The 20,788-nt window shown below is 51.7% G+C and overlaps 6 protein-coding genes across 6 annotated transcripts; 2 read left to right on the plus strand and 4 right to left on the minus strand.

Annotated features, from left to right (window-relative positions):
* Nucleotides 1-283: 283 nt before the first annotated feature.
* On the minus strand, nucleotides 284-2,487 carry SCP_0904880 (Bifunctional purine biosynthesis protein; the record flags this gene model as incomplete). Its single annotated transcript, XM_027761721.1, has 8 exons — nucleotides 284-835; nucleotides 892-1,020; nucleotides 1,070-1,245; nucleotides 1,297-1,530; nucleotides 1,593-2,084; nucleotides 2,152-2,228; nucleotides 2,284-2,410; nucleotides 2,472-2,487. 8 exons carry the CDS (start codon nucleotides 2,485-2,487, stop codon nucleotides 284-286), a joined length of 1,803 nt encoding a protein of 600 aa, XP_027617522.1.
* A 4,335-nt stretch (nucleotides 2,488-6,822) lies between these two features.
* On the minus strand, nucleotides 6,823-8,115 carry SCP_0904890 (HD domain-containing protein; the record flags this gene model as incomplete). Its single annotated transcript, XM_027761722.1, has 10 exons — nucleotides 6,823-6,953; nucleotides 7,013-7,042; nucleotides 7,117-7,159; nucleotides 7,214-7,288; nucleotides 7,353-7,411; nucleotides 7,475-7,518; nucleotides 7,571-7,642; nucleotides 7,808-7,824; nucleotides 7,877-7,909; nucleotides 7,984-8,115. The coding sequence occupies 10 exons, from the start codon at nucleotides 8,113-8,115 to the stop codon at nucleotides 6,823-6,825; spliced, it is 636 nt and encodes a 211-aa protein (XP_027617523.1).
* Nucleotides 8,116-8,427: 312 nt separating this feature from the next.
* On the plus strand, nucleotides 8,428-13,619 carry SCP_0904900 (hypothetical protein; the record flags this gene model as incomplete). Its single annotated transcript, XM_027761723.1, has 14 exons — nucleotides 8,428-8,443; nucleotides 8,498-8,594; nucleotides 8,645-8,718; nucleotides 8,771-8,954; nucleotides 9,013-10,682; nucleotides 10,735-10,775; nucleotides 10,828-10,917; nucleotides 10,972-11,193; nucleotides 11,244-11,588; nucleotides 11,638-11,813; nucleotides 11,865-12,119; nucleotides 12,171-13,146; nucleotides 13,196-13,355; nucleotides 13,408-13,619. 14 exons carry the CDS (start codon nucleotides 8,428-8,430, stop codon nucleotides 13,617-13,619), a joined length of 4,518 nt encoding a protein of 1,505 aa, XP_027617524.1.
* A 308-nt stretch (nucleotides 13,620-13,927) lies between these two features.
* SCP_0904910 (hypothetical protein) lies at nucleotides 13,928-15,779 on the minus strand (the record flags this gene model as incomplete). The annotated part of the gene is made up of 6 exons (XM_027761724.1): nucleotides 13,928-14,777; nucleotides 14,824-14,891; nucleotides 14,945-15,007; nucleotides 15,057-15,098; nucleotides 15,152-15,193; nucleotides 15,246-15,779. 6 exons carry the CDS (start codon nucleotides 15,777-15,779, stop codon nucleotides 13,928-13,930), a joined length of 1,599 nt encoding a protein of 532 aa, XP_027617525.1.
* A 355-nt stretch (nucleotides 15,780-16,134) lies between these two features.
* On the plus strand, nucleotides 16,135-17,199 carry SCP_0904920 (Putative tRNA 2'-phosphotransferase; the record flags this gene model as incomplete). Its single annotated transcript, XM_027761725.1, has 5 exons — nucleotides 16,135-16,353; nucleotides 16,411-16,566; nucleotides 16,617-16,713; nucleotides 16,773-16,850; nucleotides 16,907-17,199. 5 exons carry the CDS (start codon nucleotides 16,135-16,137, stop codon nucleotides 17,197-17,199), a joined length of 843 nt encoding a protein of 280 aa, XP_027617526.1.
* Nucleotides 17,200-17,316: 117 nt separating this feature from the next.
* On the minus strand, nucleotides 17,317-20,769 carry SCP_0904930 (hypothetical protein; the record flags this gene model as incomplete). The annotated part of the gene is made up of 5 exons (XM_027761726.1): nucleotides 17,317-17,527; nucleotides 17,586-18,614; nucleotides 18,672-19,188; nucleotides 19,244-19,293; nucleotides 19,349-20,769. 5 exons carry the CDS (start codon nucleotides 20,767-20,769, stop codon nucleotides 17,317-17,319), a joined length of 3,228 nt encoding a protein of 1,075 aa, XP_027617527.1.
* Between the last annotated feature and the right edge of the window lie 19 nt (nucleotides 20,770-20,788).

Genomic DNA, 20,788 nt, shown 5'->3' on the forward strand with positions numbered 1-20,788 from the left:
GTACTGCAGGATTTGGCCCCTGTATTCGAAGCTGCTCCATTGGACTGGACGGAGCACTGATTATCAGGTTACCGCCATGTTCGTTCCATACCCCATGTCGCTAATCACTGTAATTAGCGATGCCTTGTTCATGCAACGGTGATTGTGTGGTCGACATGACATTGTTTGGATCATCACAATAGGAGATCTTTAGACTCGAGTGATACATTATTGCAACTTCGTTGTTGTCAGATACATTTGTGACACTTCCGCACTCCCGCAACTTTCGTTTCATCGTCTGCAACTAGTGGTGGAACAGCCTGATTGACGTGTGCGCAAACACCATATCGTGCTCATCAGCAGCCTTGATGCACTCCACATCCATCACGCTTCCGCTTGGCGCCGCCAAGTACTTCACCCCACTCCTCCTAGCACGGTGCACGTTGTCGGGGAAGGGGAAGAACGCGTCGCTGGAGCACGCCACGCCGTCGAGCTGCTTGCCGTAGCTCGCACGCTCCTCCGCGCTGAGCGGCTGCGGCACCTCCTCGAAGAGGCTCTCCCACTGCGCCTTCTCCGCGCCCTCGAGGACCTCACCGCCGACGAAGAGGTCGATAGCGTTCGCCTTCTCCGCGCGCTTGACGCCCTTCTTGAAGGGTAGGGCGAGCACACGGGAATGGTGGCGCAGCCACCAGAGATCGGCCTTCGTGCCCGCGAGACGCGTGCAGTGGATGCGCGATTGCTGGCCGGCGCCGATGCCGACAATAGCGCCGCGGTAGGCGTACGCGACGCTGTTGGATTGCGTGTACTTGAGCGCGAGAGTCGCGACGATTAGATCAGTCCGTGCTTGTGCAGGCAGCTGCAGAACGAAATTAGTGAGAATAGCCTCTACGATAGCCGGAAGAGGAAGCGAACCGCTTTGTTCTTGGTGACGATATTCTGGAAGAGACTCGCGTCGATCTTCGCGTCGTTGCGCTTTTGTTGCATGTGGACGCCATAGACCTGCCTCGTCTCGACTTCTGCCGGCTGGTATGACGGGTCAATCTAGAAGGTTGTTAATAACTGGAATATCGGAGCAAGGAGGTGTTGCTACCTGAAGCACGCAGTACTTGCCCCCCTTCTTCTTTGAGAGAACGTCAAGTGCCTCGGTGGAATAACCTGGAGCTATGATTCCGTCTGAAACTTCACGCGAGATGACGCGCGCAGTGGCCAGATCACAGGGTGCGGAGAGCGCGATGAAGTCTCCGAACGAGGACATGCGATCCGCGCCTGTGTGCTGCCGTCAGCTTCGTGAAAAAAGGCAGTTGACTGGAAACACACCGCGAGCGCGCGCATAGGCACATGCGAGCGGGGTGAGAGGTTCCTTGAGGTCATCAACACCGTACACCTTCTTCTCGGTCTCGTCAAGCGCGACTCCGACAGCTGCGCCAGCAGGAGATACGTGCTTGAAAGATGCAGCAGCGGGGAGGTTGAGTGCTTCCTGCAGCTCCTTAACGAGAGCATATGCATTAAGAGCATCGAGCAGATTAATGTAGCCAGGCGAACCGCAAAGGGCTGTTGGTAGAAGGGAGCGCTGTGAAGCCGCAAGAGTAGCAGCACTGGAGTGTCCTACTTACCCTTGAATGGCAACTCTCCCTCAGTAACATACGCCTGAGCAGGCTTCTGGTGAGGGTTGGCACCATACCTCAGTGTCATGCGCTGCACAGGTCCGGCAAGCTTCTTCGGCGGCAAATCTGCAGAGGCGTACTGCACCCTGAAATAACCGCTGATAGCATCATCATACTCCGCCGTCATCTCGAACGCCTTCAATGCAAGCTTGCTGCGAATCGATTGGCCAACATCTCCGTCACCCTTGTTCCAAGCATCGAGGAACTCGGTGTAATCCGAGGGGTCTGAGAGCACGGAAACACGCTCGTGGTTCTTCGCCGCTGCACGAAGGAGAGTCACTCCGCCGATGTCGATCTCCTCAACAGCATCAGTGAGCGTGCATCCTGGTCGCGCAATGGTCGAAGTGAAAGGGTACAGATTGCACACAACAATGGAAATGGGCGAGATTGACTGCGCTTTGAGGTCTTGCTCGTCGGAGGGGATGGATCTTGCAAGGATGCCTTTGAATGGTTGACGTGCGACTTCATCCATCTGCAGTTCGGAAGTATATAATGCAACAGTGCTCACCACCGTGTACTGTCGGATGCAGGGTCTTCACCCTCCCTCCGAGCATCTCGGGCGCTTTTGTGATGTCCGAAACATCTCTACGACCACCACCGTTAGTGAGTGAGAGAAGGAAGCATGTCCAAGAGAATGCACTCTATGGGAATTCCAGCCTCCCGGATTTTCTTCGCGGTACCTCCTGATCCCAAGAGACGCACTCCGGCTGCATGGAGCCCGCTTGCGAAGTCGACTAGATTTGCCTTGTCGTATACGGAGAGCAAAGCTTGATGAGACGTGAGCCTATCAAAATCAACACCGTACTGCATGGTGAGTGCAATGCCTACCAATTGGCACAGCCATGGCTGGGAGAAATTCAGATACAGCCAATTGCCGGGTTAGCCTACACAAGAGTCGGATATACTTCAATTTTTCGATCGATCGTGAATCTCGTAGTAGCGCTCATCGCTCAGCGGCGTCAGACAGGACCCCCGACAATTGGGGAGGATCCCTGAGCCGATTTCGGACAAAATTTGGACTTTTGAGAGCGCCATCCCTGATTTTTCACGGACAAATCAGGGGGTCAACCCGTGGACGGCCTGAGGTTTTTCACGGACAGACGTACCAGACATCATTGATGCCTGATCCCCCTCCGGACAAAGTTCGACCCCGGCCGACTCGGAACCTATCTATGTATGAGGCCGGCACCGGGGCGGAAGGGGGCTCTCGGACAGGCTCAGACTTACTACTGTCTTCAGAGGCTCTCTAGGTGCTGTCTGGTCGCACAGACACGCCGCTTCGAAGTTTGTAGTTGACATCTCAGCGGCCTCACATAAGTGTCTTCAAGATGGAAACTTACTAAGAACAGTAGAAGGTACTTACCTTACGATGTCACTATCGTAGTAGCCTTGAATTCCATCTCAAGTAATAGACAGAATGCATCTGGAAGTTGCAAGAAGTCTACATAGCACTATGTAGCTCGGCTAGGGACTACGAGTCTCATTGCCAAGTCCCCTGTATATAGAGCTCTGTAGAACAGGATGCCCTATGGTAGGTCAATATAGACTTGTAGCAGCATTGGGCGAGAGGCCTGTAGCCCCCTGTAGACATGCAGAAAATCTATCTTTAGGATCACAGATGGAGACATGCCAGCATGCGGCGCCCTGCGGCACCTTTTGGTCCGACAACCTGTTGACAACTTGCTCCGGTCCAGGTATGATTCTTACGAAATAAAATTCTGGCAGGTGTATCTTATTTATTGGAGAATTCGAGGTACATAGAGCATACCGCTAACAGTCATTTTACTACGGTAAGGAGCAGAGTACAACGGTGGGACCATAGGGCCCGCGAGGACAGTGTCAGGGGTCAAGACAAGACGGGTGTCATACTCACCGTCCGCAACTCACTAGACTGAAGAAATGGACCTCCTCCTTATTAGCAAGTAAGCAGCATAGTCAGCCACACCTCTGGAAGAAACGACTCAGGTTAGCTAGCATCCTGTAGCTCAGCTAGAAAATGCGTGAATGCTCTCGCAGACGCAACGTGTCCCGGCTTCCGTTGCCGAAAGATTCACTAGATTCAAAATTCTCCCGAGTCCTACACGGCCATCCCTTGGAGGGCTGGTAATCAGCTAAAACCGATAAGATGATGAGTGGTGCCGGAGGATGCTCCGGAAATGTTCGGATGACCTTAGCCAGAGAGTGAATACGCATATCCCGGGACCCTCTCGAGACAGGACCCCTGAATATACCCTAGGACGTCGTTTCCATATCCGGACAAAAATTTGGAGGTTTTCAGCTGGACGCCGTATCCCATCCGGACAAAAACAGGACAAAAACGGTCGACCGCCGTGCGGTTCATCCGGACATAAAATTCGAGGTCCCTCGGAGGCCATCTGACCGTCCGGACATTTTTCGGGCCTATAGTTGTATGTCGTAGCGGTTGGCTGGAGTGTGTACCGGAGATCTGCTAATTTGTGCGAGCATGTGTTTGAGTCCCAAGAAATGCACATCGGGGATATGTTTACAGCGCTTTGCAAGTATATGCGGAATCGTCGTCGATGGATTTTTGGCCTCAGGCGCCCCGAGCTTGCCCCGAGCCCAGGACCCCAAACTGTTGTAGTGGCACGTTACTACCGGAAGTCTAGCGGAGGATACCGGGAGGGCCATCGGTGACGCGAATTTCCCAAAAGCAGTTGTCCGAGGCATGCCCAAAGCTTGTCTAAGCTCCTGCATTAGGATGCCATAGAAAACCCACGTGGGGCGATTGGTTGATGAGACACTCTGGGCACGGTCTCTCTGGTTTTGGCTAGGCTCGGACTCTCGGACCTGATCAATTGGGCAATTTACCAGTGGCTGCAGTGGCTGAGCGGTTTCGGGTCCTGAGCTCGGTGCAAAATCCATCGACAACGATTCCGCATATACTTGCAAAGCGCTGTAATCTTTCCACTACTGAGAGCCTAGGTTCACCTTAAGCGGCAATGTTCAGTTTTGCATCAGCATCCAATCATTGAACTTCTCAGCTTCTCACTGTGATTGTTGGGCACAAGATTCCTTTTCTATATCAGAGGAAACAGAGTGAATAGAAGTAGAAGTACCCTAGTAGTAATCTACAGTACATGCATTCTACCACTACTGTGCCAACTGATGCTATCACCTGTTTCCTCTGTGCTATCCGGACAAAACAATCAGTTCTTATAGGCCATTTGTGCCATCCGGACAAAAATTTGAGGTTTTATAGGCCGTTTTCACCATCCGGACAAAAATTTGGGACTTGTAATGCCGTCTCCGTTGTCCGGACAATTTTTCGGAAAAGTCGCCATCGTCTCCGCATCCGGACAAAAAACTCCCAAAACCTGCTGAAAAAAGTCCGGACAAAAAATTGGAAAATCGATGATTTTGGATACGACGTCTTAGGGTATATTCAGGGGTCCTCTCGAGACCCACCTCTGATGGGCAGATGATCGAAGGGGTCTAGCTGAGCTGACCGTTCAGCGCCACGCCAGCCAGCTTACGGATCTTGAATTTCGTGCAGCCGAACAACTGTTAGGCGCCAAGCGGGCCGTCTGTTCGGGTTGACTGGTTTTGTGCTTGCCGAATTTGCCCGGCTTGAGCCCGACGAGGATTTCAGAAAAATAATTTGCACCAAAATATATTTGTTGCCTCGACTACACAATACATGTCTAACTATGTAACAATAAAATACTCTGGCAACCGTCCATGCGCGTCGTGCAGATGTCAACAAGAATCCTGCCAGGACGGTGGGGCGTAAGTAACCACTCATGCCGGCTGTGACGGCAGGGCATACCTTTCACAACCTTGTGCAGAGTGCAAACCGCGCGCTGAAAATTTCTGTTTGTCGAAGGCCAAGTCAGTGTGGTGCCGCTGTGACCTGAAAGAGGACCGCAGTGCTGGCCCCAAAGCTGAAAACTCCCACATCACCTCCAGCAGCACGATCTCCACCGCCTCCGCCACTGCCACCTTTGTGTTCATCAAAGCATCGAGCAAATGAATGATGTACTTACTAACTCCATCGCCACTGTCTTAGGGTGAGAAGTCGACGCACTTGAGTTCGAGAGGTTGTGGGCTCAAAGGAAGAGGTGGTCAGAACGTGAGCTGGCGCCTTCGAGAAGATATATTTATGACTTTCCAACTCCGCTCGGTTCTCGCTCCAGGTGAGCACGGCATGGTCGGCTGTGGACGCAGTCAAAGGAAGCCTGAAGTCAAACCTTCCCTTGGGTGGCCCGTCAAATAAATCAGCTCAGCTTTTTTTAAGACCATAGCTACCAATGTCTACTTATTTGAAACAAGTGCACAACATAATTTTTCTATCTAAAGTGAGGAGCATACCCCGATGATCCATAGATCACCTCCCGATTCCGAGAGGTGACGGAGACCTGGCTCGCGTCGCTTTTCGTAAGAGGCGACAGGATGTCCCCATAAGCTGAATGCCAATCAGGCCATCCTCAGGTGCGGGATAAGCCGCCGGCCAGGCTTTCCATCAGCCCAGATCGTGCTGGCGCTCCAGGTGGGTTGATCAGCCCAAACAGGGTTGGGCGTGTACATAGTGATCATTTTTCTACACGGTTCTACATAGGGCTATATAGGTGGGCAGATCTACTGAGACCTATATAGAAGTGGTAATATTACAATAGGAAATGCACCTTTGCAGATGTGTTACAAAAGGGGCACGCTCATTCCTTCATTCTCGCAGCTCGGAAAGCAGTTCTGAAAATTGGAGCCTCCCGAGGCCTGATTCGTGAATACGGACAAAAATTGGAGCCTCCTGAGGCCTGATCTGGGAGCCCGGACATTTCTGTGCTGAACCGATGCCTGGTCCAAAACCCGGACAAATTTGACCTCCGAGGGCCGGAGGCCTGGTTTTTTGCGGACATTTCAGGCCAGAAATCGGCTTCTGCTAACGGACATTTTGGGCTTCTCAGGATCAGGCATTTCCGCCAATTGTCGGGGGTCCTCGTCAGACACGGATATCCTGGGCGCGCACGAAGGTTGAAGCAGATCTAGAGAGTCTCTGCATGGGAAGACTACGCTCAGCGCAGCTCGGTCCAGATGAGATGCGCACGAAAGCGGCTACAAGACATATCTCAGGGGCAGTATAATACAAGTGTCGCTGACCGAGTGATATATGTCCTTCGAATGTTTAAAGCTACAGCAATTTGCCTCGCGCGCAAAATGTCATTTAACGCATCCTCTCTCGTTCGGCAATAAGATCTTGTCCCCATCTTGTCACTTCGGGATGTTGGACGAACGGAAGACTAGTATCGAGGAAGGGCTGTAATTGCATAGAATGCTTCCTCTCGTATTCTGACGCTGAAACCGAATCGAGGGTCCAGCTATAAACGTACTGCGACTCAAGTGAAACAATTTACCTTGTGAAGCCATCTCGAATCTGTCAAGATCTGTATGATGACACAGTAAGGGTGATTTTTTGAACATTCGAAAGTAGCAAGAGTATTGGCTGTTGGTTACGCACCTTTGACAAAGCGGGCTTCATCACTCTCGCCGTCTTCGTATTCCTGTGCCACGGATACCATTGGATGCGTCCGCCGAGCAAATGAAGGCAGCTATACCTTCCAGAGAGCTTCTATGCGCTGAGCGGCAGCGCTGTTGTGAAGCATATCATGAACGAAGTTGTGCATCGCTTCCTGGTAAATAAGTAGGAGCTCAAATTCAAATTCATGACGCGTTCCGGTGATCGAGAAAACATACCGCTTCCAAGCGTCTCTTTTCAGCCTTTGGCATGCCTTCACGCGGTGCGATATCACCTACTGTAAGATATAGGACAAATGAATGTCAGTTGCGTAGCTAAGGGAGTCGCTGAAACAACTCACCCTGTGCTTCAGCGAGATCGTGGACAAGACACATCATCACACATCTGAGTAGACATCACGCGTACTGACAGATGGTGGACGGAGATAAACGCTCACTTTGACGAGTCAAGACGAGCATCGGATGTGCACATTGCAAGCATTGCCATTCTATACATATGATCGGAAATGCTGAATAAATTGTATAAACTCATGAGTACGGCAAGCTACGAAGAGACGAGTGAAAGCTGGGACATAGGTCAAGACAATATTCATAAACAAGGTATTAACTGGAGTGATGCCTCCGGCATCGCCGGCAGACACAACTACGTTTCATTAAAACAATCTGATAGTCACCTTTCTGGGGCAGGAACCTGCTCAAACATAAACAAATGAATGAGATTCTGGGAACTGCGTCAAGAAGACCTTGTGGTCGACCCATCCAGTCCGTTTCTGAGTCTGTTGCGTGCGAAAAAAAAGTGTCGACGTTTTTCAGTTTTTCACTATGTCAAAGCATCAATCACAAGGCTCACCTTCAGTCTTTCCAATATGTGGAAAAAGGCGAGCCTATCAATGGATACGTCCCCGGTGGAGACATAGAGAGGAGGGAAAACACGGCTTGCGTTGGTTGTTTCTGCACGACCCTGGGGGTTTTCCCCAATCATTGCCCACAGTTATTAGTAGGAATAAAGACCGCGATGAACGGCTTCAAGTTGTTACCATTGCAGGCCTCGAAGGGAGCCGAGAGTCTGGCTCCGGAGGCGCCATAGTTCCCTTACGTAACATGACATTTTTGACCATTCGCGCGTCTCCGAGACACCACTTCTCCACTGTGTCCCTTATTCGCAACCACCAAGGGCATCTGGCCTCTCTGTCTTTCGTGTCAACGCATTGCTGGTCAAACTAATACATTGAAGGTCATACTTTAATCCGTACTCTATTCTTATTCGAGTCCATATATTGCACGAAATTTCTCTATGCAGGAAGAACAAGGTGTGTATGCACGCTCTATGTTGGTGCACGAGGAAGTCGCTCACTTATTTGCAGATACGTGTCGCATTTGCAGCGGTCCCGCAGAACCAGACCAACCTCTATTCTACCCTTGCAAATGTTCTGGTACCATACGCTACATACATCAAGATTGGTGAGCCCCCGCTTCGTCTTCAACCGCAGACACGCCCTTATCATACACAGTTTAACCACATGGTTGGCACACAGCAAGAAACAGACTTGCGATGTCTGCAAGCATCCGTACGCCTTCACGAAAGGTGGATAGATTCGTGTGTCACTTCAGTTCTTCACCCTGATGCAGTTGCGCAGTTTATTCGAAAGACATGCCAAAGACGTTACCTCCTTGGTTGCTCGTTCGACAAATATTTCGTCAACTGATATCGACCCTTTTTCTTGGCATCCGTTCAATCGTGGTGGGAACAATGTGGCTAGCGGTATTGCCTTGGGTTACCATCTGGACTTGGCGGCTGTACTTCGCCATGGGTGATTTTATGTGCGTGATGTGGCAGCTCTCCAGAGGGAGTCTCCTGACAGTCCATGCGGTGCGACAGTGCTTGGATGCTCAGCGACCTTCCGCGACCACATGAACTAGGCGGCTTTAGCATAGTTGCGCGTAATATGACCTCGCTATCATCAAACAGCACCGCAGCAAATGCGACTTCGCCACAATCACTCTTGTCGCATCCTGTCGTTCGTGCGGTATCTTCGGACATCGTCGCGGGTCAAATTGTGGCGTCAATGATTGTGCTTGTGTTTGTTGCCGTCTTCCTTCTCCGCGAGTGGATCTCGCAGAATGCACGCCCAGGTGTCTTCGAGGATGCTGAAGGAATTGACGAACCTCCGCAGCCAGCCGTTCCAGAGCAGGAAGCTGCTCAACAACCCCCAGAAATCCCTAGATTACCGGACCCAGCACAGCCAGTACGTGAAGACGACGGGGTTTGGCAACGCGTATGGCTCAATAATACTCGGAATCCACCTGTACCTGACCAGCCAGTTCCGGGTGATTCTCACGAGAAGACCGATAAGAGTGACGAAGCGGCCAATCGCAGTCCTCACAAGAGGGTCCGTCGCATGGACGATGAATCAACGGCACGTCAGTCTGGCGTTACACGCAGGGAGAAGGGCAAACGTGTAGAGCATCGCGACCGTCACGGTTTACGTTACCGTCCAGACCACTGGAGGCGAACCTCGGAACAATCGGTCACCATTGGGTCTGATATCGACGAGGAAGATTTCATCGCTGAATGGAGGGCACGAGAGGAGACAAGGCTGCGGCAGTTCCGTTGGCCTGAGCAACCCTCAACCTCGTCTCTTAACCTGCCATCTGAGCAAACTCAGTTTACTTTCAGGGCACCCACAATTGAGCAATCTACCGTAGCTACTTCAGAAGATGACTCGATGGCAGCTGATTCTGTTACTGAGCAGAGTCAGTTCACCTTTGCGCCACCTATTTTACGTTCCACTTCAGATATCCCAACCGACATCGCAGAGCGATCCTTTCCTCATAGTTGGCATTCCGCGGATGCGCCTTCACCACAATCGTCTACGTCAACAAAGGTGGAAGATAGCTTGTCTGCCGCACAGCCACTACTGGACAGCATCGAAGAATTCAGTTTTACTCGCATACCTTCCCTCCCAACTCCGCCTGCTGAAACTCCAGGCAATTTGCGACGTCCCCCTCTTCCCAGTGTCACACTCCCTCCATCGTTAGGTGCATCTCCGTCCGCAAGTGCGTCCCGAAGTCGCAGCGACACCCCTCCGGCCTCACCGAGTCTAGCAACGTATCGTGCACCGGAAGAATTCGAAGCTGGTCCATCCAAGTTGTCCGGTTACTTCCATGATGATACCCTGTCTGAGAATGGCAAAGCCGATATGGAAGCGGATAGCCAGTTGTATTTTGCGAATCCAATTAAGCAGGGAGATGCAGAGGAAGAGGAAGTCGATGCCGGTGGACCGGAGGCCGACGACGAAGGTGAGGTGTATCGTTGGTCCGACCACGATCCCCAAGACGCGGACGAGGAGTGGGACGCGGAAGCTATGGGAGTAGAGATCAGAGACCTGAGAGAGGTGATGGAAGAAGATAGACTCCTAGCTGAAAGAATGGCTGCTCCTGGGGCGCGAAATCTCGTATTCTTTGACCGGCAGCCCCGTCCACCCCGTCCACCCCGGCCAAACGACGAGGTGGATGTAAACGAGAATGAGATGGATGGTGCAATGGAAGGTAAGATATAGTGTCGAGCCTTAACCTGTAACGGGCTTATACGTCTCGTTAGCAATTGGATTGAGGGGACCGCTGTTGATTGTCCTACAAAATGTGCGGGATACTCTCATCGCTCTACGTCGCATACCACTGATTAACCCAACAGGCGACATTAGTGACTTTCATCCTCGATGCTAGCATTGGAGTTGGCGTCTGGTTACCTTTTACGCTTGGCAAGTGCACGGCTTTACTTTCTGTGCGTGTTTTCATTTGGTTTTACGACACAATCGTTATCTCACACCCAATGCAGTTGAATCCGCGACGGTCTGTGCAGATCCTACAGTTGCCTCTGCGATTGATCAGGCTTGTCACGGACCCCGTGGTTGATTTCATTATTCTGTGGATTAGACAATCTTTTTTCCCGTGGGCTGTGGACTTGGCATCAATTGGTCTACAGCGTGCGGACAATGTACTGGCATCAGCGGTAGGGCACGAACGAGCTACTCAAATCTCGGAGTCGTGCCAGCATATGGTACGTATGATGACAAGTTCGCCTGATTACAGCTCATAGGTCTGTGTCAGTTCCGCTACATTTCCGATACTGCTGCGCGTGAAGCACAGGCTAGAACATCCACTTCGTTTCTTGTTCGCATGCTAGAGGATCACTCCGATACTTTGCGTCGTATTGAACTAGTTTTCGCACCCATCGGGAAGGCAATGCGAACTCAGTACAACGAAGGGAAGTTCATCTGGCTGCGTCTTGCCACGGGAAATGGAACACCGGAGAAAGTTTTTGCGACTGTTCTAGGATACTCTGTGCTGGGTTTACTTATAGCGATCTATCTGAACATCCTGAATATCGCAAGTGTCAGATCTGCAGGACGTGCTGTCCGCAGCGCTGTTCGACAACAGCTGATTGTGGTTAAGGTACGAGTGTGCGCGGAGCGCTCACTACACATGCTTAACGTCTTCCTAGGTGGCTTCCTTTATAATTGTCGAGCTGGTCATCTTTCCCCTGGGATGTGGAGTGATGTTGGATTTGAGTGCGACCTGGCTTATGCCTCAAGGTGACATGCGAGACAGGTTGGCATTCCTCAGGCTTGCCCCGATCACTACAACGTTTTACCATTGGGTGATGGGGACAATGTTCATGTATGTTGAAGGCCAATCGTTGTATGCTCATCATCTCATGTCTTCATCCAGGTATCACTTTGCAGTCCTCCTCGCAGGATGCAGGGCAATCATGCGCCCTGGGTCTATGTGGTTCATCAAAGATCCCCAGGACCAGAACTTCCATCCAATCCGCGATATTCTTGAGCGACCCACTCTCGTGCAAGTGCGAAAGCTTCTTGTGAGTGCTGTTATGTATGGCTTTGTAGTGTCAGCCTCGGTCGGCACTGTCTCTGGCGTCCTACGGCTGTTCAGCGGGACGGTTCTGCCATTCAGATGGAGAATTCGGTGCGACTTCAAACTTCCTCGCCGGTTTCGTATCTGATCATGTTCAAACAGTGAACCATTGTCGAATGTTCCAATCGATTTGCTCTTCCTACACTTTGCCCTGCCATACACGATGCATTACTTCCGGCCCAAGAAGGTGCTACGAGAGTTCGGAATCTACCTATGGAAATATCTGTCAAGACAGCTGCGTCTCACGTCGTACATGTTTGGTGATCGCTACCCTTCTGAGGAGTTCACTCCCAATCATTGGTCGTGGAGGATGTTGGTTATGACATCCGAGATCCAGATGGATGACGCGGAGGCCGTGCATGATGGCAGCTTCTGGCGAGTCCCAAACAGCGATAACGTCGTGATTGCCAAGGATGTGCCAGCCACTGCTGAAGTCAATGAGAACGGACTTCCTTTGGGTGAAGAACAAGCCGCCTCGATTGCCGTCCAAGATGCGGAGGCGGAGAAGGCAAAGAGAAGCATCAAGACTGATTACACGGTCGCGTACATCCCTCCTCATTTCAGGTACAGAATCGCGGCATTCATCGTATGCGTTTGGACGATCGGCTCTATGATGTTGGCACTGACACTTGCTCTACCAATACTCCTGGGACGGAGTTTCTTCAAATTGTTCATATCACGCGAAGTCCATGATGGCTATTCGTTCATCACAGGTTTTTACCTCCTGTGGTCCTGTTGGCTTGTGGCGAATGCTATTGATCGTCTGGACAAACGTCGTCAACGGAGAGGTGGTGACGAGCCTCGCGCGGAATGGCCTTTGTATCTGGCTAAGCGAAGTCTTCTGTGGATCGCCAAGACGTCATACATGGCTGTCTTCCTTGGTTTTGTCATCCCGACACTTTTTGCCCTCGTCATAGAGTTCTACACGGTTCAGCCCCTTCGACACATGTTGCATCCGGTCCAGGAAGTGCGGATTCGTATCGTCGACATGTGGGCAACGGGTTTGCTCTTCACCCAAATCTTCCTTCGAACAATGCGAGCAGAACCTACTTCGAGGATTATCACGGGAATTGAACAGGTTAGTCCACTGTTGTTGTTGGACCAATTTCTGACAAGAGCTTTTCAAGATCCGGCGAAATGGGTGGACACATCCCGACCCCATCAAGGCGACGCAGGATGTGATCTTCCCTGTGACGCTTGGTCTCCTCGGTGCGCTCTTGATGCCCCCTGGCGCTCTATGGGGCCTGCGTCAGGTGTTGTCGCTACCGATCGGCGATAACTTCCTTTGTGAGTGCGGCTCTGTTTCAGATTCCTACTTCTGGCTCACTTTATGCCGCAGTTGTCCACCTGTATCCAAGTCTTTTCACCGCAGCAGGACTGTCGCACGGCGCCCTGTTGTTGTCGAAGGTTGTTGCATCATGGTCACAAAGCATCCGTGACAAAGAGTTCCTTGTGGAGATGCGTCTCCGCAACCTTGAGCCACAGCAAGAACAAAAACCGGAGCCGGCGCCGATAGTAGAAGGTGTAGAGGAAGAGGAAGAAGAGTACTAGTTGCGTACGACAGAATCGTCGATCTCTCATCTTTATTGCATTCGCTATCACCTTACTTGCACTTGCAACCTGTATTTTACGCATAATCATACCCTGGACACTTCTTTGCATCGCATCCTATCACTAGAACGACCCTCCTCTCTTACACGTCCAAGAATTAAATCGGTGAAAGGAAAGCTGTATTGTCACATTCCGATCGTGTACACTGATACGAGAGAAAGCGCAAGGTGAGAGCAATGTGCAATAAAAACAGAACAGAAAATGAGAAAATCTATATAGTGCTTCGAGTATTGTCAAGGACCTATCTCTCAATCGCTCATTAGGTCTGCCACCCACGCCTCAGAATCGGTAGTGGAATACTCCTCATCATCATCTTGTGGCACAAGCTTCCAAGCCGTCCTGTTTCCACGATCATCGTCCTCGAAATCCCACCTCTCCGGACGCTCATACATATCAGCGGTGATCCAGTCCATATACTCCTCGCCCGACTCGTCGTCAGGGTGCAGGAAGATGTTCCAGCCGAGATACACTGTGGTATTGATGTCCACGATGGCCCTGAGACCCGTATCGTGAGTGTAACTCATACCAAAGAGGTCGATCATCTGCAGGGTCGCGCCGCGCCGTAACATAGCGATGTCGAGGTCCTCCGAGTCGTCCATGAAAGCGAAGTCATTATGTACGGCATGCACCGTCGGCGGGGACCATCGCGGACGGACGTACACACCCTCGTAGTGCTCCTCGTCGTCTCCGGAGCCATATCCTTCGTACGACCAATTGTCTTCTTCGTCGTAGTCTTCGTCCTCATCCTCGTCGTCCTCGTCGCGATCTTGCTCATCATCATCGGTGAACCAACCACCGTGGACATGTTCGCGGAATATGTCCGCCCACGGGTCCCCCTCGTCCTCCCGCGGTGGCGATGGGCGACGAGGTGTGTTCGCCGGAGTTTTCGCCTTCTCAACATCGGAGACAAGTGACTTCACGAGGAAGAGAGGGATAGGACGGCTAAGCACAGAGGCACGGCAGCTAGGACAAGTTTTCTTGCGATCAAGAATAGAAGGCGGATCCTCGTCGTCGTACATGTCATCATCATCGACGGGAGCAGAACGGAACCACTCTTGCAGACAAGTTTGGCACAGGACGTGACCGCAAGGAGACAGGCTGGGGAATGTTAGACGATGATCCTGAAAGTAGATGGGGAGCATACCCATGTGGCTTTGAAAGGACATCTGTACATATGGGACAAGTCAAAGTAGCCTCGAAGTTCGCGACGATCTGACGACTATATAAGACTCGCAACAGAGAAGATACAGTCTTGCGGTAGTCACCTCATCCGACTTTTTATTCTGATTTCGCATTGACTCAATCTCCTTAGACCGCTCTTTCTCCGACTGCAAAGTTAAATAAATAGAGAGCAAGGGAGGTACAGAGAACAATTACCTTCGTCAGGTTGGTAACTTCCTTCCGTAATTCATCGATGGTCTGAAAACTATAATGTCAGGGACCGTCCACATTAGACTTGCGACACGATTCACTCTACTCTGTTTAGCGATCGTCTTCTTTGACACAGCCTTTTCCTATGAGACTGTAAGTCCACTGTACAGTAATATAACAGTAAAAGAACCGCACCTTTCTCAATGCCTCTAATTCGTGCCTCATACGATGAAAGTCTGCCATAGCCAAAGGACCGCAATAAGTCGTATGCTGGGGCTCACTGTCATCATCCATAGGTTCGGGAGACGCCGTCTTTCTAGATGGACGTTGAGACGTTTCATGCGACCTGGACCGCTCCCTCCGCTTGCCTCTGCTATTTCCCGTGCCACGATCACGAGCGTGCTCTCGAGTAACAGGACCGTCACCCTCTTCAGCAAAGAAAAGCACTCTAGACGTCCTTGCTTTGGCCCTGCAATCACGGTCCATAGGTACATCGTCATGTGCAGAAGAACATACGACAGCCTCGTTTGTAGAAGGCTTCTTCTTTCTTCGGCCATTGTGAGTGTCATTTCTGGACGAAGATTCCTCTACGACACGGGGCTCTGGGGAGCGCGACCTGCGCCTCCTGCTCGAGGAGCTCCCAGCAGTCTGCTGAGGGTTTTCCCGTTGTCTGAAATTTCCATTTGAACGACGATTCGACGTCAAAGAGGTTACGAAGCTCGGTGGCATGATGCGGCCAGACAATGATTATGAATTGCGCTGCACAGATGATGAGAAGATGCACATGCCACTCCAATTGCAGGAAACGCACATCACAAAGCTAGGTCTGTTCGCCTCAAGAAGATATACAAGGACAGCGAGATGAGAGTGTAGTCAAGGTCTAAGTCTGAGGCACTGATGTTGTCACACTTGTCTCATATGAATCACGTGTGTCACACTCACAACCAGCGCGTCGTCTGGGTGGATGTGCGGCATGTTCTCTCTGCTTAACAAGCTACCTATCTGCAAACAAAAGTTCATATTGTCACAAAATCTGGTCAGACACAGATATATCGGCGCTGGTCCGCAACTCAAACTTGGCGCTATGGATCTAGAAAAGGAGACGAAGGAACAGAACCGGAAGGATCGAAAGGAACGCGACGCGCAGTCTTATCGCGGGAAGCCAGGAGGCAAGCTTAGAGGACGACCAAATGATTCTGAGGAGACACGAATATCAAAAACACTTTCGTGGATATTGCGCCACGGCTCGCAGTCAGAAGGACTGGCGATGCGCCCAGACGGCTACGTCCAGGTAGAGCATCTCGTAGGTCATAGCTTCTGTCTGTTGTATCGTGTCTTGTATGAATGCATCCCGAAGTAGTTGCGACTCCCAAAGATGAAGTCTCTGGATTTTGCAATGCTTCAGACCATGGTGGAGAAAGACGCAAAGAAGCGTTACAACCTTGTCTCTGAGATCGACGTAAGCACAGAGACAGAAAGATGGTGGATTCGAGCGAACCAAGGGCACTCAATGAAGGTGCGCATTCTTCTCAGTTCGTGCTTATTACTGAGCTCAAGGTGCTTCAGTCGGTAAAGTTGGACCTGAAGTCCGTTAATTCGCTCGCCGATATACCCACGGGGATAGCTGTTCACGGCACTACTCGGCGTGCATGGGAGAGTATTAGTATGTCTCGTTATCTACCTTAACGATGCCCCATTCGTCTCACCCTTATCTCGCCGCAGGTGAGCAAGGTCTCAGCAAGATGTCACGAAATCATATCCATCTGGCGCAAGGCGTTCCGGGAGATGGTGTCATCAGTGGTGGGTTTTCACTTGAAACCTACACCGATGTCATGAGCTGAATGTTATTTCCCCAGGCATGCGCAAGTCGTCTCAGATTCTCATTTACATTGATGTCCAGAAGGCACTTGATGATGGTGTCAAATTCTATCTTTCTGATAACGCAGTTGTCCTCACCGAGGGAGATGCCGCCGGGTATTTGCGCCCTCAATACTTCTCGCGCGTAGAGACCCCTGACCACAAGTCTATACCTGGATGGGAGGGGACACCAGAAACGCTAGAGAAAATCCAGAAAGAGAGAATTGCAGTAGACACAACAGAGGGTATGACGACGGGGCTTGAGCAGAAAGCACATGCTCTTGTATTATAAAGTGCAATAAACTTGGATCAGTGGTCAAAAGTGATAGTTGTGCAATATGGCATCTAGACGGTGCATGACGACAAGCAGATGAGAGTCCGAACATTCGCAACACCAAGATGCTTGCTCCTAACGAGATTGTGACGTCGATGGAGTGGAGGGGTCGCTCAGCAGCCAGTGGTAATTGTCCTCTGCAGGCTTTGGACTGTGGCGAGTGGGATGGTGTGAATACTTGGAAGCCACCGATGTATCAGAATACGCAGACTCATCAGTGCTCGTAGCAGGATCCGTCATTTGACGTGACCACATCTCTAAGTCTGCTTCGTCTCTTCTGTTTGGTCTGTACATGCGAAGGTGTCACCAGGCCAATCAAAGCAATGCAGGCTAATGACTCTGACCGTTTAGTCCCTTTTAGCCTGTCTCTGGCTGCCTGCAAGGGGAAAAGGGAATGTTTCGCTTTGTCCTCGTCCCTAGTGGTACGCGGTTCTGAGGGGCTGCGACTCCGCTTCTTTGGTTTTGGTGTCGCGTCTATGTCGATGACCTCGTCTTTTGCAGGTGGTATATGAGTCTTGCCTCTATGGCCTCGAGTAACAGGCCGCAATATTTCCTGGCTTGAATGTATATTCTCACTCTCCTCTCCTTTGTCTAGATGTGTATCCGGTTCGCGCGCCCTCGGTCTTGGTCTCGGTCTTGGCCTCGCTTGAGGATTAGAGCTATCGACTGGACCGTCAGTATCAACATTCATATCCGCATCTGACGATCCCATTCCACGGTCCGTTCTGCACTTGAATTTTGAGCCATTGGAACGGCCCCTCTTGGAGGTAGCCTTGACTTGTTTCTCCGAGCACGAGTCGGCACTGTCAGTTAGCATGATCACGTCCAAGTCCTTCTCTGACCTATCGCCGGAGGACTGCCCACGGGTCATCCTCGACCTCTTCCGGCACCCTTTCTTCGCATTCCCATCGTCATCATAACCGGCCAGATCCTGCTCACCAGCTTCGCTCTCCTTCGCCCTCGCCTTCCCCTTCGCCCTCCCTCGGGTCTTTCCTTTCTTGTTGTTCTCACTCCCTTCTCGAGCCTTCCACAACTCGTCTTCCAGTCGTTCCTCCTCCTCTAGTTCCTTCCTTCTTGCCATTGCTCTCTCCATAACCAGCTGGTCGCCAGCCTCCACTGCGGCAGCACCGTCGGAATGGTCATCGGGGAACATGGCTACACCATATTCTGCACTCTCGCGCAGCGTCTCGATGGCGTCAGTCCGGCTCTGGTTCATGTCCTCCATGATGAGCTCCACCGCAGCCTCGGGAACCAGGATGAGCTGGATGAAGTCCGTTGGCGTGAGTGGGAGCGCCGAGTCGGGGTCGAACGACGTGGGCGGGAACAAGTTATATATCGTCTGGTGGATGATAAAGTATCCCAGTTCCCCGTAGCTGGATGGAGGGCACTTCAGCGTGCGCGCGCACAGGCAGCGAACAGAAGATACTTACTAGCCGGGCTGAGTCTTGCTGAAGCTTGCGAATTGGCCGCGTACGCCGGCAGTCTGCCGTGAACCCTTCATCCTGACGCTCTTCACGACATCCTTCCAGAAGACACTGTTCATCCTCGACCTACTAGGCAACTCCTCGTCGCCGTTCTCGTCTTCGTCGCCGTCGACCCTCGGCGCGCCAGGCAAGAACCGTTCGTCGACGTCCTGGACGATCTTCTGGAGACGCGCTCTCTGCGCCTCCACCCGCGCGTTAATGAGCTCCCAGGTAATCTCCATCGGCCAGCCCTTTTGCTGCGCGAGCGGAACGTGGTGGCTTTCGAAGCGGTGGCGCTGGCACACCGCGACGAATGCACCGAGGGGGGCACGCAGGCCGAGCGGATTCGTTGGGCGTGCGTCAGGTGAGGATGCATGGCGGGCAGTGGTTATCATTGCCGAAAGATGGGGTGTAGGTACCGGAGGGAGCTTCTCGTCGCACCATGGGCATAAGGAGGCAGGGTCCACGTTTGGATCCAGGAAGACTAGAGACGGCCGAGATGAGTCGTACAATGGAGCAGAAGCACAGGATGTACATACAAGAATCATCATCGTCAGACATGTCGTCGGATCGCATAAGCTCTGCCAATCTATGTGCGAAGTAAAATCGTCGACAACATGAGACAGGGAGGCACAAGAACATACATGAGATCAGGATTCTCTCGCATCTTCTTCCTGTGACGCCGGGCCTCCTCTTCGTCTGCTTCGTCACTACCGTCCACGTACGCATGGTTGGCGGTAGGGGAACGGCCGATACTCTCCAGTAACTGCGTCTGCATGGGAAAGGGAGCACACTTGTGCGATAAACCGTCTTCTTCAGAGTTATCGTCGGGGTTAGAGTCAGAATCGTCAGTAGAAGTAAGGATGGTTCTGCAATTGCGTTTGGACTTCATGCTTGACCAAGAAGAGGTGGCAACCCTAGTGCGTCTAGGTTGAGACTCTTGTTTCGTCGCAGGAGATGAGAGAGGTGACATAGCAGGGAAATCTTGCATGACTTGCTGTGACCTTGATTTTGTGATTCGGCTATGCGCAACCGGGGTCGACAGTGGTGATAGCGCTGTGATAGGATTTGTCTGCTCCTTTCCCATTCCTTTGGCCTTCGATTTTGACTTAGTTTGAGATTCATTCTCATCTGTGAGTGGAGGAGGAAGGGGAAATTTCTTGACACTAGCGGTCGCGTCTCGATCACCGAAATCCCTTCCTTTCCCCTTATCGGAAGACAGAGGAGACATTAGGGGGAAGACTTGCGGCTCCTGGGCTTTCGTCTCTTTAGCCTGGCCCTCCTTGACTTTGTACGCAGGCCTAGGTCTCGGACGAGATGGCCGCGGCGTGTCAGTCTCATCCTTGTCTTCACTGGAGTGCACGAGAACGGGAGAGTCAGAACGACGCTTGTTGGACGTTATGTCCCGGAGCGGTGCCGGATTTCGCCGGGGCTCCTTTGCCTGTAGACTCGAGGAGGAGCTGGTTGTTGGGGAATCGAGAGTCCCGTCGGCTAGTTCCTGAAGAGGTTTAGGGGTAAGGCGCGATGACTTGTCCTTCCGTGGAGGAGGACGAGGTAAGGGAGGTGTTGGTGGACGTGAAGGCGCTCGCACTTTCTCAGTACTAGCCTGTGACGCTATTACTCCAGAGGGAGCAACAGGTTTAGACGTTCCAGCGCCCGATCCGCCCTCATCCGTCTTCTTCTTCTTCTTGAAGTCGGGAAGCTTCTTCTTGGGGTAATCGGGGTGATAGCGGTGGAACTCTCCTTTAACGACAACACCTTCTTCGTCAATGTCCTTCCCCTTGGCAGCCTTCTGCTTGACCGGACGTAAGAGCAATTCGTCTGCACCAGACTCTTCGTCCAAGATCTCCACGACGTCTTCCTCCTGACGCGGTTTGGCCGATGCACCACGCCGAGTCTGAGAGCTGCGCTTGCTACCCACGTCGAAGCTATTTCCGAAGTTCTGGAAACCTTTCCCTCTGGATGGAGAACTGGGTAGCGGACGCTCTTTTTGGCGGACATCTTCAGAGGTGTCTGAAAGCAGGGTTGTACCTTCGTCTCGCATTTTCCCAAGCATGTTCTCCATGATTACTGGTCGTAATACA

The sequence above is a fragment of the Sparassis crispa genome (assembly GCF_003851025.1).
Source record: "Sparassis crispa DNA, contig_000008F, whole genome shotgun sequence".
NCBI classification, from domain to species: domain Eukaryota; kingdom Fungi; phylum Basidiomycota; class Agaricomycetes; order Polyporales; family Sparassidaceae; genus Sparassis; species Sparassis crispa.